This window comes from Bufo gargarizans, chromosome 1 (genome assembly GCF_014858855.1).
Source record: "Bufo gargarizans isolate SCDJY-AF-19 chromosome 1, ASM1485885v1, whole genome shotgun sequence".
In the NCBI taxonomy this organism is placed as follows: Eukaryota; Metazoa; Chordata; class Amphibia; order Anura; family Bufonidae; genus Bufo; species Bufo gargarizans.
The window spans coordinates 510,300,955-510,312,966 of NC_058080.1; the positions used below are offsets into that span (position 1 = coordinate 510,300,955).

At 47.3% G+C, this 12,012-nt stretch overlaps 1 protein-coding gene across 7 annotated transcripts in view; it reads right to left on the reverse strand.

Moving 5' to 3' along the window:
- The window catches only part of EMID1 (EMI domain containing 1), a 129,670-nt gene that overhangs the window by 7,801 nt on the left and 109,857 nt on the right, over positions 1-12,012 (reverse strand). For 2 of the 7 annotated variants that reach the window (XM_044288625.1, XM_044288607.1), the window contains one exon: positions 8,143-8,233. The exons of the other annotated variants lie outside the window; for them this stretch is intronic. In XM_044288625.1, coding sequence (XP_044144560.1) covers positions 8,143-8,233 — 91 coding nt within the window. The remainder of the gene's footprint in view (positions 1-8,142; positions 8,234-12,012) is intronic. 7 annotated transcript variants of the gene reach the window in all.

Here is a 12,012-nt window from a genome sequence, read left to right on the forward strand (position 1 = left end):
GAGTGCCAAGAGCACAGTATTTCGTTCCCAGGGCGGTTCCCAGGGGACGGTACAGAGGAACCAATGAGCCACCCCGTGGATGAAGGTCTTGACAGGCCCGAGAGGGGCCAGGGGACGCCGGAGGAAGATGGATAGCGCCGACACTTGACCCTTCAAGGAACAGAGTCCCATTCCCAGGTCCAGGCCGGACTGGAGAAAGGACCGAACCGTGGGGAGAGAAAGGCGGAGTGGTGGAATGCCCAGTTTCCTACAGAACCACAGGTAAGATCTCCAAGTTCGATAATAGATCCTGGACGAAGCATGCGGACCTTCCGAGAGCGAAAACCAGCGTGCCCGCTGGAAATCGCCTAGGCAAACGAGAAAAAAAACGACGTGATCAGGCGCAGACCAGTAGCACGGGCGGAAGAGTCTGCCAAAGCTGGTCCATCGGCCCACGAGCAACTTCGTCCCGTAGCCACCCGGAGTGGGGGAGCAGAAGAGCGGACGGAAGGAACTGAAGGGGTCCGTCCAGTAGCCGACAGATGCCAGGACAAGTCAGGCTAAAGTCCATGTCGATGGTGCCACCGGAGGAAGGGGTTCTACCATTCCTGTGAGGGAGATTTAAGGACAATCATTGACTGAAGAGTAGTCCCCAAGCAGGGACAACAGCAGGAAGGGATGAAGATGGCCTTGCTGTAGAACGAAATGCAGCTACCCCCAGTACAACAGGAGGATAGTAGTCGCGGAACAAAAAAACGGCAGGTAAGGCAGACACAACTAGCCTCGAGACAGATGAGGTATAATTGAGGGCACCATCACTACCATAGACCCGAGCGAACGGATTACCAGTACAGGGAGTGAGAGGTTACGGCCTACCAGTTAAGGGCCAATATGGCAAGGAATAAAAGGTAAGTGCCGGAAGCGCTACCGTTACCACTGTAGATTCAAGCCTGGGGGTCAACTTACCGAGAAGGTAAGTTTACAGCAGGAACCCCACCTAGAATGGAAAAATGCAATCTGTCACCTAAGCGTGAGGACAGAACGCAGTAGGCACGGTAAGTGGGCACACGGCCAGTACAGCTAGTGTGAACGAGGGAGACGGTCCGAGGTCACAACAGGAACTCCGGAACCATCCAAGTCACCAACCATACTCTTCTGAGGAGAGGGCTGTGGATGAACAGCCTCTGAAGCCTGACCAGGGCAGAAGCCACATCGGAGGGATATGCCCTGAGCAGGAGCCAAAACAGAGCCGGCGAGAAGAAGCAGTCGAGGCAGACGCCGGCATAACCCCTCCAACCGAAAGGAGGAGTGGGTAACAGGGTAGTCAGAGTAGGACAGCTCAAAGGCAGAACACCCGATACTATGTGTGTCGCCTGGCTCACCGCCTCGCAGAAGGCAGACACCCTGAAATACCCAAGGTGGAGGTCCTCCAAAGGAGAGCGGCCCGAACCTGGCAGCAGAGTGGCACTAAAGTGCAGAGGGCGCCCATAGGAAAGACTCATACCACACCACATCCGAGAATGAGGGAATGGTAGTAGGTGAGGAAACCGTAGTCCCGCCAGAGCCAACGTAGAATTTGAAGGGCGCTGCAGACAGCCCTCTCGTCCGTGAGACCGTTTGCGCAGGGAAGCAAAGCAACAGGAGGACGAAATGGGTACGCATCCAGGAGCCATGAACACTCCACAGGTGGAAGGGCCAACGAGCATGGTGGATACTGCCACAAGCGGAACCGCAAAATACTGTCCAAACCCAAGAATGAGCACCGCCTAGCTCGGTGCAGGCAGAGAGTAAGTAGACCACGTCTGGACCAGGTGGAAGCAGAATGATTTCTTCGGAGAAGAGTGTAAGGCGTGCGGCTAGCATCGTATCCCAAGAGAAACACGTATGTCGCGGGAGGAAGGGGGACATACGAACGGTCAGCCCCGTAAGCAGTGAGAATGCCAACCCACCTACGGGAGGAGAAGGCATATACGGCCCATACAATGCACAGAGCGCGCATGAATGTTCACTCACTGTAAATATTCACTCTGGGAAGGGGGCCATCGACAGAGCCCCACAGTATCTACAGAAGTGCAATATACCGAAGGGAGTCATGCACAAGACTAGTACAGTATGCGATGGAACGCAAGCAGTCCGCTTAGAAAAGGGGGATATGCACCTGGCAAACACTGGATTCGGCAAGAGTGTAAAGACCCGCCTAAGAAGGGGGTGATGCCCAAGACCAATACCGACTTCAGAGAAATAGGCATACCATATTCCACCCAGAAGGGGGTCATGCACATGGCCGCACTGAATTCAGTAGGAACGCAGGAAGTCCGCCTAGGGAAGGGGGAAATGCACATGGATACCATCGCATTAAGTGATATGCAATAATCCACTTAACACCGTATCCCGTGAGAGTGCAACTACCCCACCAATGAAGGGGGACATGCACGAGGCCAGCAAGAATGTACAAGGTCAGCCATGCATCCAGTCGGAGTGCAAGTATTCCACCCAGGGAAGGGGTCATGCACATGGCCAGCAACGTATCCGGTGAGAGTGCAGTATTCCACATAAGAAAGGGGGTCATGCACGTGGCCAGCACCACATCCAGTGAGAGTGCAAGCACCCCGCCGATAGAAGGGGGTCATGCACATGGCCAGCAACGTACCGGCGAGAGAACAACCACAGGCAGTGAGGGCGCCTTATGCCGCCTAAGGAAAGGAGGCATGCACATGGCCGGCAGCGAATCCAGTGAGAGTGCATAATTCTGCCTATGGAAGGAGGTTGTGCACGTAGGCCAGCGCCTCCAGTGAGAGTGCAGTATTCCGCCTATGGAAGGGGGGCATGCACATGGGCAGCCCACAGCCAGGGAGAGTGCAGTATTCCGCCTAGAAAGGGGGGTCATGCACAAAGCCAGTACCGTAACCGGTGAGAGTGCGTAATTCCGCCTATAGAAAGGGGTTATGCACCCGGCCGATACTGTACTTGGGGGGGGGTGCAAGATTCCGCACAGGGAAGGGGGGCATGTACTTTGGCCAGCGCCGTGTCCGGGGAGCGCAACATGCCGCCTATGAAAGGGGGGCAGGCACATGGCCAGCTCTACCGAGATCAGGCTGCAGCATCCAGCGCAGCCAACAAGAATTCCATAGCGTACAACTTTGATACGGATTCTTTTTTTTTTTTTTTATGACACAGCCTCTCTGAGAGGTAGGAAGGGGCCACCATACAGGCCCATGAGGAAGGCCCGGATCTCAGAGGGCCTCCTCTATACGGAAGCCGGCCCATGGAGATGGCCAGTACCTGGAGAGACCTGGAGCGGCGAGAAGGCGTCCGCATGTACATGGCGGCCGCGGGTGAACACCCCACGGGCCGGAAGAGTCAGGGGCCCGGAGAAGAAGGGCCGGAATTGCGGCCTAGTAGGCCGCGAAGCCGGGGCCTAAATTTGTGGCGCCCGGCCGACCGGGAAGTACCGACGGTCGGCCGGGGACAGGAGGGCGCCCGCGGCCGAAAGATTTAGGCGACCGGGAGCCCATGAATCCCCATAGCAGGGGCAGGCAGAGGAGGGTCTGGGGCAGCTTGGCGCGGGCCTCCTGGCCCTGCCGCAGGGAAAAGAGGCAGAGCGGCTATACCATGGCTGCCGTGGAGGAGCGGTGAGGTGACCGCCAATGTCCCATGGAGGTAGGGGGCAGGAGGGAAGGAGAGGGGGGGAGCTGGGAGCATGGATTGCAGCCCTTGCGACACCCCAGGAGCCAGCCTGCCCGAGTATGCCCCCTGTTATCAGCCATTTCAGGGGAGAGGATGATTGTAGGGGGTCAGTCACGCAGGAGACCGGGTAGGGGGAAGACGTTGGGCTGGAGAAGCCACTCTCTTAGCATCAGCCGTCTTCACTCTAGGTCCGTTCCAGCAGGGTCGCCCCTTCAGCTACTGGCACCGTAGTGGCAGGACGCTGGAAGACGGACTTGGCGTGCGGGCGACCCTTACGCTGGCGGGTTGCAGGGGAGCTTGGCTGCCCTGGTCTACCTTGCCTTCTGTGGGGGAGGCAGCAGTGCTGATGACCAGCACTGGCGCAGCTCGACCCAAAAATTATAAGGAGAGAAAAAAAACAGCCCTGCAGAGCAGGGAGTGTCTTGCTTCCTTGGACACTAAGCAAAAACTGGCAGTCTCTCTCTCCAGGCTGAGGGTATAGCTTCTGGAGGAGGGGCTTTACAGTTTTCACTTAGTGTCACGCCTCCTAGGGAGCTGAGCTATACCCAAGGTCTCCTGTGTCCCCCAAGGAAAATGGGCGAGAAAATAGCAGTGCCAGCATTTTTCTTCAAAAACTCAAAAATTTTATGTATAATCTGAAACATATTTGAGATTTCACTTTACTTTGAATTACTTAACTAATATTTAGTGGCATGAACGCTGTTTCTGAAAACTGCTTTATATCTGTGTTTCATGGAATCGACCATCTTCTAGCACCTCTAAACAGATATTCCAGTCCAGGACGATTGGACTGCATCTCACAGTTCTTCTGCATTTTGGGTTTTGCCTCAAAAAGCACATTTTTGTCACCCCACAAGTCCTTTATAGGATTGAGGTGAGGGGGATTGGGATGGCCACTCAATTATCTTAATCCTGTTTGTAACCCAGTTGTTCTCTTACGGGGGTGTTTTAGGTCATTGTTGTGTTGAAACACTCATTTCAAGGACATTTCTTCTTTGGTATAGGGCAACGTGTTCTCCTCAAGTATTTTGATATATTCAAGCTAGTCCATGATCCCTTGTATCAAATAAATAGGCCCAACCCCATGTTATGAAAATCATCCCTATATCATTATTTTTCCACCACCATGCCTGTCTTCACAGTGTACTGTGGCTTTCAGTGCTCAGGAGTCGTCTCACATACTGTCTTTGGCCACTAGACCCAAAAAGAACAATTTTGCTTTCATTAGTCGACCAAAATTTTTAGACATTTATCTTTGGGCCACTTAATGTGTTCCTTGGCAAATTTTAACATGGTTATAAGGGAAAATAATAGCATTCTTAATACAGAATGCTTAGTAAAATAGGGAAGGAGGGGTTAAAAAATAAATAAATTAAACTCACCTCATCCACTTGTTCGCGCAGACCGGCTTGTCTTCTGTCTTCTTCTTTGGTGACGTCACTGCGCTTATCACATGGTCCATCACATGATCCATCAAAATGATCATGTGATGGACCATGTGATGAGTGCAGTGACATCACCAAAGGTCCTTTTCCTCCCAGGTCATCAAAGAAGAAGACAGAAGAGAAGCCGGCTGCGCGAACAAGTGGATGAGGTGAGTTTAATTATTTTTTATTTTATTTTTAACCCCTCCATCCCTATTTTACTAAGCATTATGTATTAATAATGCTATTATTTTCCCTTATAACCATGTTATAAGGGAAAATAATAATGATCGGGTCCCCATCCCGATTATCTGCTAGCAACCATGCGTGAAAATCGCACCGCATCCGCACTTGCTTGCGGATGCTTGTGATTTTCATGCAGCCCCATTCACTTCTATGGGGCCTGGTGATAGATCATGTAATGGACCATGTGATGTGCGCAGTGACGTCACCAAAGGTCCTTTTCTCCCAGGTCATCAAAGAAGAGAAGCAGGGCAGCGCGAACAAGTGGATGAGGTGAGTTAAATTTTTTATTTTTTAACCTATCTATCTCTAATTTACTTAGCATTCTGTATTAAGAATGCTATTATTTTCCCTTATAACCATGTTATAAGGGAAAATAATAAAATTTACACAACACCGATCCCAAACCCGAACTTCTGAGAAGAAGTCTGGGTTCGGGTCTGGGTACCAAACATGCCGATTTTTCTCACTCGCATGCAAAACGTATTGAAAAGCTTTGAACTCATGCGGAAAAATTGCGCATTTTCCCGCGACGCACCCGCATCCTATCCAGCCCTCACACGCGACGTCTGTGTGTAAGAGGCCTTAGAGAGCGCCCCTTTCAATTAATGATTAATTACTCAGAATGAGCGGCATGTCCTAATTGTTGGGTCTGTTTTTTTCTATTACTCTACTACGCTTAGAAGTAAATTATTTGCTATGTTGAAATAACACTTCTACTCCAAACAGTGATTTATCTGCATTTTTTAACACTACTGTACATGCACCTATTCCAGTAAAGATGCCTCCTGAGCTGCGGCACCTATGCATGTCTATGTAGTAGAAATGACCTCCTGCTAGGGAGAGAGTAATTTGCTCAAGACAGATTTCTCTTTCCATGAAGAATGTACTGTAATAAAAAACAATCAAATATAGCAAAGGACCTGCTGACAGATACCCTTTAAATAAGATAAAAGTAGTCTGCTTAAAATTATGGGACAATCAAAATAAATGGAAAATGAAATAGGAACACCTGGAAATATTTTTGTGATTGAACTCAGAGTGACATGGCATAAACTGCTAGTGGTAGTTGCTCAGTGTTCATACAACCAAGGTGGTGCAGTCTTTATTCTGGTCCTATTAATATTGGGTGGCATGGCATCTCCCCCTGCTGCAATACAGGCTGCCACTCTGACATGGTAACAGTTATACAGAAGCTGGATATCCTCCTGTGGTATGTCATTCCAAGCTCTTTCAACTTGGACCTGTAGTTCGACCAAGGTGGTTGGTGGCTGCTATACATGGGAGATACATCATCCTATCCAGTCACAGAAACTGTTGGTGGGGGGTAAGATCTGGTGATTGAGCTGGTCACGGGAGTTGCTGGATATTCTGAAAACCACATTGTGTAGCACAGGCAGTGTGCGGACGGGTGTTATCTCATTGGAACTTCACATCTGCTGAGTCAAGGCAGTAGGTCCTGGACATACCCAAGGTTGGTCAATGTTCTCTCCATAAATACCAGATAGGAACGGCCATGGTAGCTAATGATGCCTTACACCACGACAACTGGTGTTGGTCTTTTGTGCCTCCAAACTATGCATGATAGCAGTAGGTGCTCTCCAGTCCTCCTGTGAACTTTGATGCAGCCATCAGGGGCATAACTATCATAGTGGCATACTATGCGACTGCTATATGGGGCCCAGGGCAAGAGGGGGCCCAGTCTTCATTGGGATTATCACCTACTGGAGGTGAAACCTTGGTCAGGACTTTACCCTCTAAAAGAACAACTTTTAGCAAATGAGGCAGTGGAAAAATGGCCCAAGGGTCACTGAAAAGGTTTTAGGCAGAAACCCTTCTGTCATGTGTGGGGGGGTCTGGTTTGGTCCTTGCTATGGGGCCCTTACTTCTCTATGTATGCCACTGGCAGCCATAAATGGCAAATAATAGTGTCCAGTGGTGAAAGCAGGTTCTGCCTTGGTACTAACTATACCAGGGATGGGCAAACTCAGCCCTCCAGCTGTTTTAAAACTACAAATCCCATCACGCCCTGCTGTAGGCTGATAGTTGTAGGCAGACTGGGAATGATGGGATTTGTAGTTTTACAACAGCTGGAGGGCCGAGTTTGCCCATCCCTGAACTATACCCTGCCTCAACATATACTGCAGAACCCCTGCTTTCTGATCATTAACCAAACACCACTAGCAGTTTATAGCTTGTCAATCTACGTTTTCCAGGTGTTCTTTTTTCATTTTCTAATAGGGTAATTCTATTTCTCTAGTTTTGGAAAAATATTAATCAATCAATTACCGTATTATTTTATGGCAATTTTACTAATATTAATCTATTTTTGAGGATATTGCTACCAATTGTAGTAATGAACCTGTTTAGTTTTAAAGGCAGTTCCAAAAAAGGCCAATCTCAGCAGCGTGCAGTTGTCTTTACACACATGCCTCGTGCATAGCGACAGCACATGCAGCAAAGTCTATACAGTCAACATGCACATTTGGTGATCCATGTAATCACATCACAGGGGCTGTAATGTCAGCTAATAACCTTTGTGCAAAGACAATAATAATAATAATAATAATTCAGTGCCGTGGCAGAGTTCCTGCTCCAATATGTCTCCATTGACAGACTTCTATAATTTTAGATTTAAAAAAACTCAATCTAGAAAATCTAAAAATTGCATGAACAATTTCCATTTTATATTGCTAACAATGGTTATGATAAGACATACTTGGCCCAGCTGCATTTACAGCCCATGGATACAAGGGGTGAGCAGGGAATGTTTGCAAGCATTCCATCAGCAGTACATGGCTGTTGTTACCTGGCCACATTATGTACTCAAGCAGAGTGACCCTTTTAACCAGCAGCTCCAGCTGCTCTTGAAGCTGGAGGAAGGAGGCTAAGCTGACCACCTGCCAGACCGAAAACAGAATGGGACAATAGACCAAGGTGATGGAAGTTAGCAGAAATGCTGAAAGGGCATGAATACAATTGCAAGAAGCTGTGTAGGAAGATATACAGAGGAAGCAAAGGCTGGTGACGTACATTTAAAATAAAAGAATTTCACAGAATATAGAAAAATGCATGAAAAAGATGAAAGAGAAGATGGAAAATAAAAGCAAATAAAGTAGAGTGAACATACAGCTTCTTGAAGACATTGATTTGTACAAGGGACAATGTGGTGTGTAAAAACTGGACTCTTCAAAGAATATTAATATATAGTATACAGATAGTGGTGAGCAAAAAGAATTACCATCTAAAACTAACTGCTAGGGAAAATACAGCATGTAAGTGCAACAAACCATTGCGCACTAGCAGCTTGATGATCTTTTTCTATTGTACCAACTGATTTTCCAATAAATGAAATGACATAGGAAATTGTAGAAATTAGACCAAACAACAGAGAAAATGGAGAATAGAGCATTCCATGGGACCAAATAGCACAAACACATTTAGGGAAGTTTTTGCAACAATACTCAGCAGTATTGGCATGAGTAAGGGCTCGTGCACACGGCCATAATTTCAGTCCGCATCCGATCCGCATTTTCTGCGGCTCAGATACGGACCCATTCATCTCAGTGGGGCTGCAAAAGAGGCGGACATCACAACTGTGTGCTTACTGTATCAACAAGTCCGTTCCGCTGCCCTGCGGAAAAATAGAACTTATCCTATTCTTGTCTGTTTTGCGGACAAGGATAGGAAATTTCTGCACAAGCGAAAAAAAAATGGCAGTATGTTCTCAGCCAGTATCCGTGTTTTGTGGACCACAAAATACGTCCGTAAGCATGAGTTCCAAAGGCGGATTTTCACAGTGGCGACTAGCAGACAGTAATTGGGAAGGAACTATTTCCCAATAACTGCCTGCTTGTCAGTATAGGAAAGAGCAGCATTTACATGCAACAATCACCTCCACTGTATGAGGACGAGTGATCACTACTGCCATTGCTCGTCCTCATACAGATTCATTGTTTCTGGGGTCCCCTGGGCCCAACAGACTAAATTATTCTTGGAGCCCAACCCGTATACCATCAATAAAGTCCAATAAATTCAATCAAAGAAATAGTGATTGGCTCCAAAGTCAGTTCCAGTTTTTTTTTTCCTGGACTTTTGGGGCCCACTATGGTATCAGAACATGGGCCCACAGGAGGATCCTCTGGTGCTTTGCTGGGCCAGTCCGTACCCTGCCGACAATTTTATGGTGTAAATCCACCTTTACATGCAGATTTGTCATGGATGTTGCTGCGGATTTCACTGTATGCATTGCAATCAGTGAAATGCCCAGCAGAATTTGACATGCTTTGGCCTCATGCACATGACCATTCCGTTTCTTGCAGTTCGCAAACCGCGGATCCGCAATAAACGAAAGACGCCCGTGTGCCTTCCGCATATTGCGGAACGGAACAGACGGCCCATTGTAGACATGCCTATCCTTGTCCGCAAAACAGACAAGAATAGGACATGTTATATTTTTTTTGCAGGGCCACGAAACGGAGCAACGGAGGCGGACAGCACGTGGAGTGCTGTCCGCATCTTTTGCGGCCCCATTGAAGTGAATGGGTCCGCACCCGAGCCGCAAAAACTGAGGCTCGGATGCGAACCAAAACAACAGCCGTGTGCATTCGGCCTTTGGATGTAAAATCCGCATCACACGTCCGTTTTCTTTTGATCTCCATGCAAACTTTATCTGCAATGAGTTTGATTCGTAAAATCTAACCCAGTTTGATCCTGCTGTACACAATGTGGATTTTCTGGCAGCAATTCTGCAGTGGATATTTGCTGTGGACTCTGTGGTGGAAATCCTAGTCTGATCTTCAGATTCCTGTCGCAGATTTGTGGGCCCTTCCCGATTCCATTTCCTGAAGAGAGGAGAGAGAGGCCGCAATGTGAGCTCTTCTCTCTCCTCCTTCTAACAGTTGGTGGGGGTCTGAGTGCTGAGGATTTTGTCACTAAGGCCCCTTTCAGATGAGCGAGTTCCACACTTGGGACTCGCAGCGTGAGTATGAGACAGCTCCCATCCTGACCTCCCAGCACTGACAGGGGTCGCAAACTTGGCTGCAGTGGGTTGTGGTTGTGAACATTTTCATTGTAAGGTGAAGTAAAATATGTGTTTGACACTATAATTTTACTGAAACAGATAATCAGTTTGTAGAATTAACAAAAAAGGAAAATGATTTCCAATTCGGTAAATGTAGAAAATTGCTGAGGTATAAAAGGGGTGATTATTCAGGAAGTCAGGTAAGAAACAAAGGACACAGCTGGGAACTACTGAAGCTCAGATATAAATTATATAGGTGAGTTACCATCTGCTTATTTAAAGGGAATCTGTCACTGTGATTCTGGACTATTATCTATGGTAATAAATGACTGGTACTGCAGATAAGGAGTCCAGATCGCTATTTTTTTCCTATTTTCCTTCTGCCCCCATTCCCTCTTTCAGTACCCAAAGCTGTGTTGAAATACACAGTCCGGACTGCTGTGCTAACATAATGGAGATGGATCCTGTGTGCATGCACAGCGGTCGTGGCAATGTATTTCATCACAGCTTTAAATGCTGATAGCAGAGGGATGGAGGGCAGTAGGGAAATTAAAAAATAGCAGAAATACTGACGCAGTACTGCAGATAATAGTCAGAGATTAAATTTAAAAAATACTGGGCACTCTCACTTATGTAGAACCATACAATTTATTGCAGTACATATAATCATAAACGCACAATCTCAATAATATAATAAAATAGATAATAATTAAAAACTCCTAAAATCACTATAATAAAAAATGGATCCAAAAATTGAGGGATAGTCAGTCCATATGCATCAGACTGATAGTGGGCGGTAGTCGGTAATTATAGATGGAATTCGTGGTGTCCTGTACGATATACAGTCCCACTCTTTTGGAGAAAAGTAAAGATGCTACAGTTTGTAGACATTCACTTGAGTGAGTATGTTTGCGGCGTCCCGCTTGTACTCACTGTGCAGTGCAGTCTTGTGTAGATCTTCGGCTCGTAATCCAGAAGTTACTCCTGTCCGCTCCTGTCGCCACCGGATACTGCTGTAGCTTGCTTGCCCGTGTCTGGTCCTTTGGCTGCCGCTCCGTGGTATCTAAGAGCCACGGAGCGGCAGCCAAAGGACCAGACACGGGCAAGCAAGCTACAGCAGTATCCGGTGGCGACAGGAGCGGACAGGAGTAACTTCTGGATTACGAGCCGAAGATCTACACAAGACTGCACTGCACAGTGAGTACAAGCGGGACGCCGCAAACATACTCACTCAAGTGAATGTCTACAAACTGTAGCATCTTTACTTTTCTCCAAAAGAGTGGGACTGTATATCGTACAGGACACTACGAATTCCATCTATAATTACCGACTACCGCCCACTATCAGTCTGATGCATATGGACTGACTATCCCTCAATTTTTGGATCCATTTTTTATTATAGTGATTTTAGGAGTTTTTAATTATTATCTATTTTATTATATTATTGAGATTGTGCGTTTATGATTATATGTACTGCAATAAATTGTATGGTTCTACATAAGTGAGAGTGCCCAGTATTTTTTAAATTTATTTATTCCTTACTAGAGGAAGGACGGATCCTCTTTACTGTGAGCACCTCCTCCATATTTTTCCTCAGTCCTGTGCGTCTCACAATCTGTTGTTCAATAGTCAGAGATTGTGGTGACAGATTCCCTT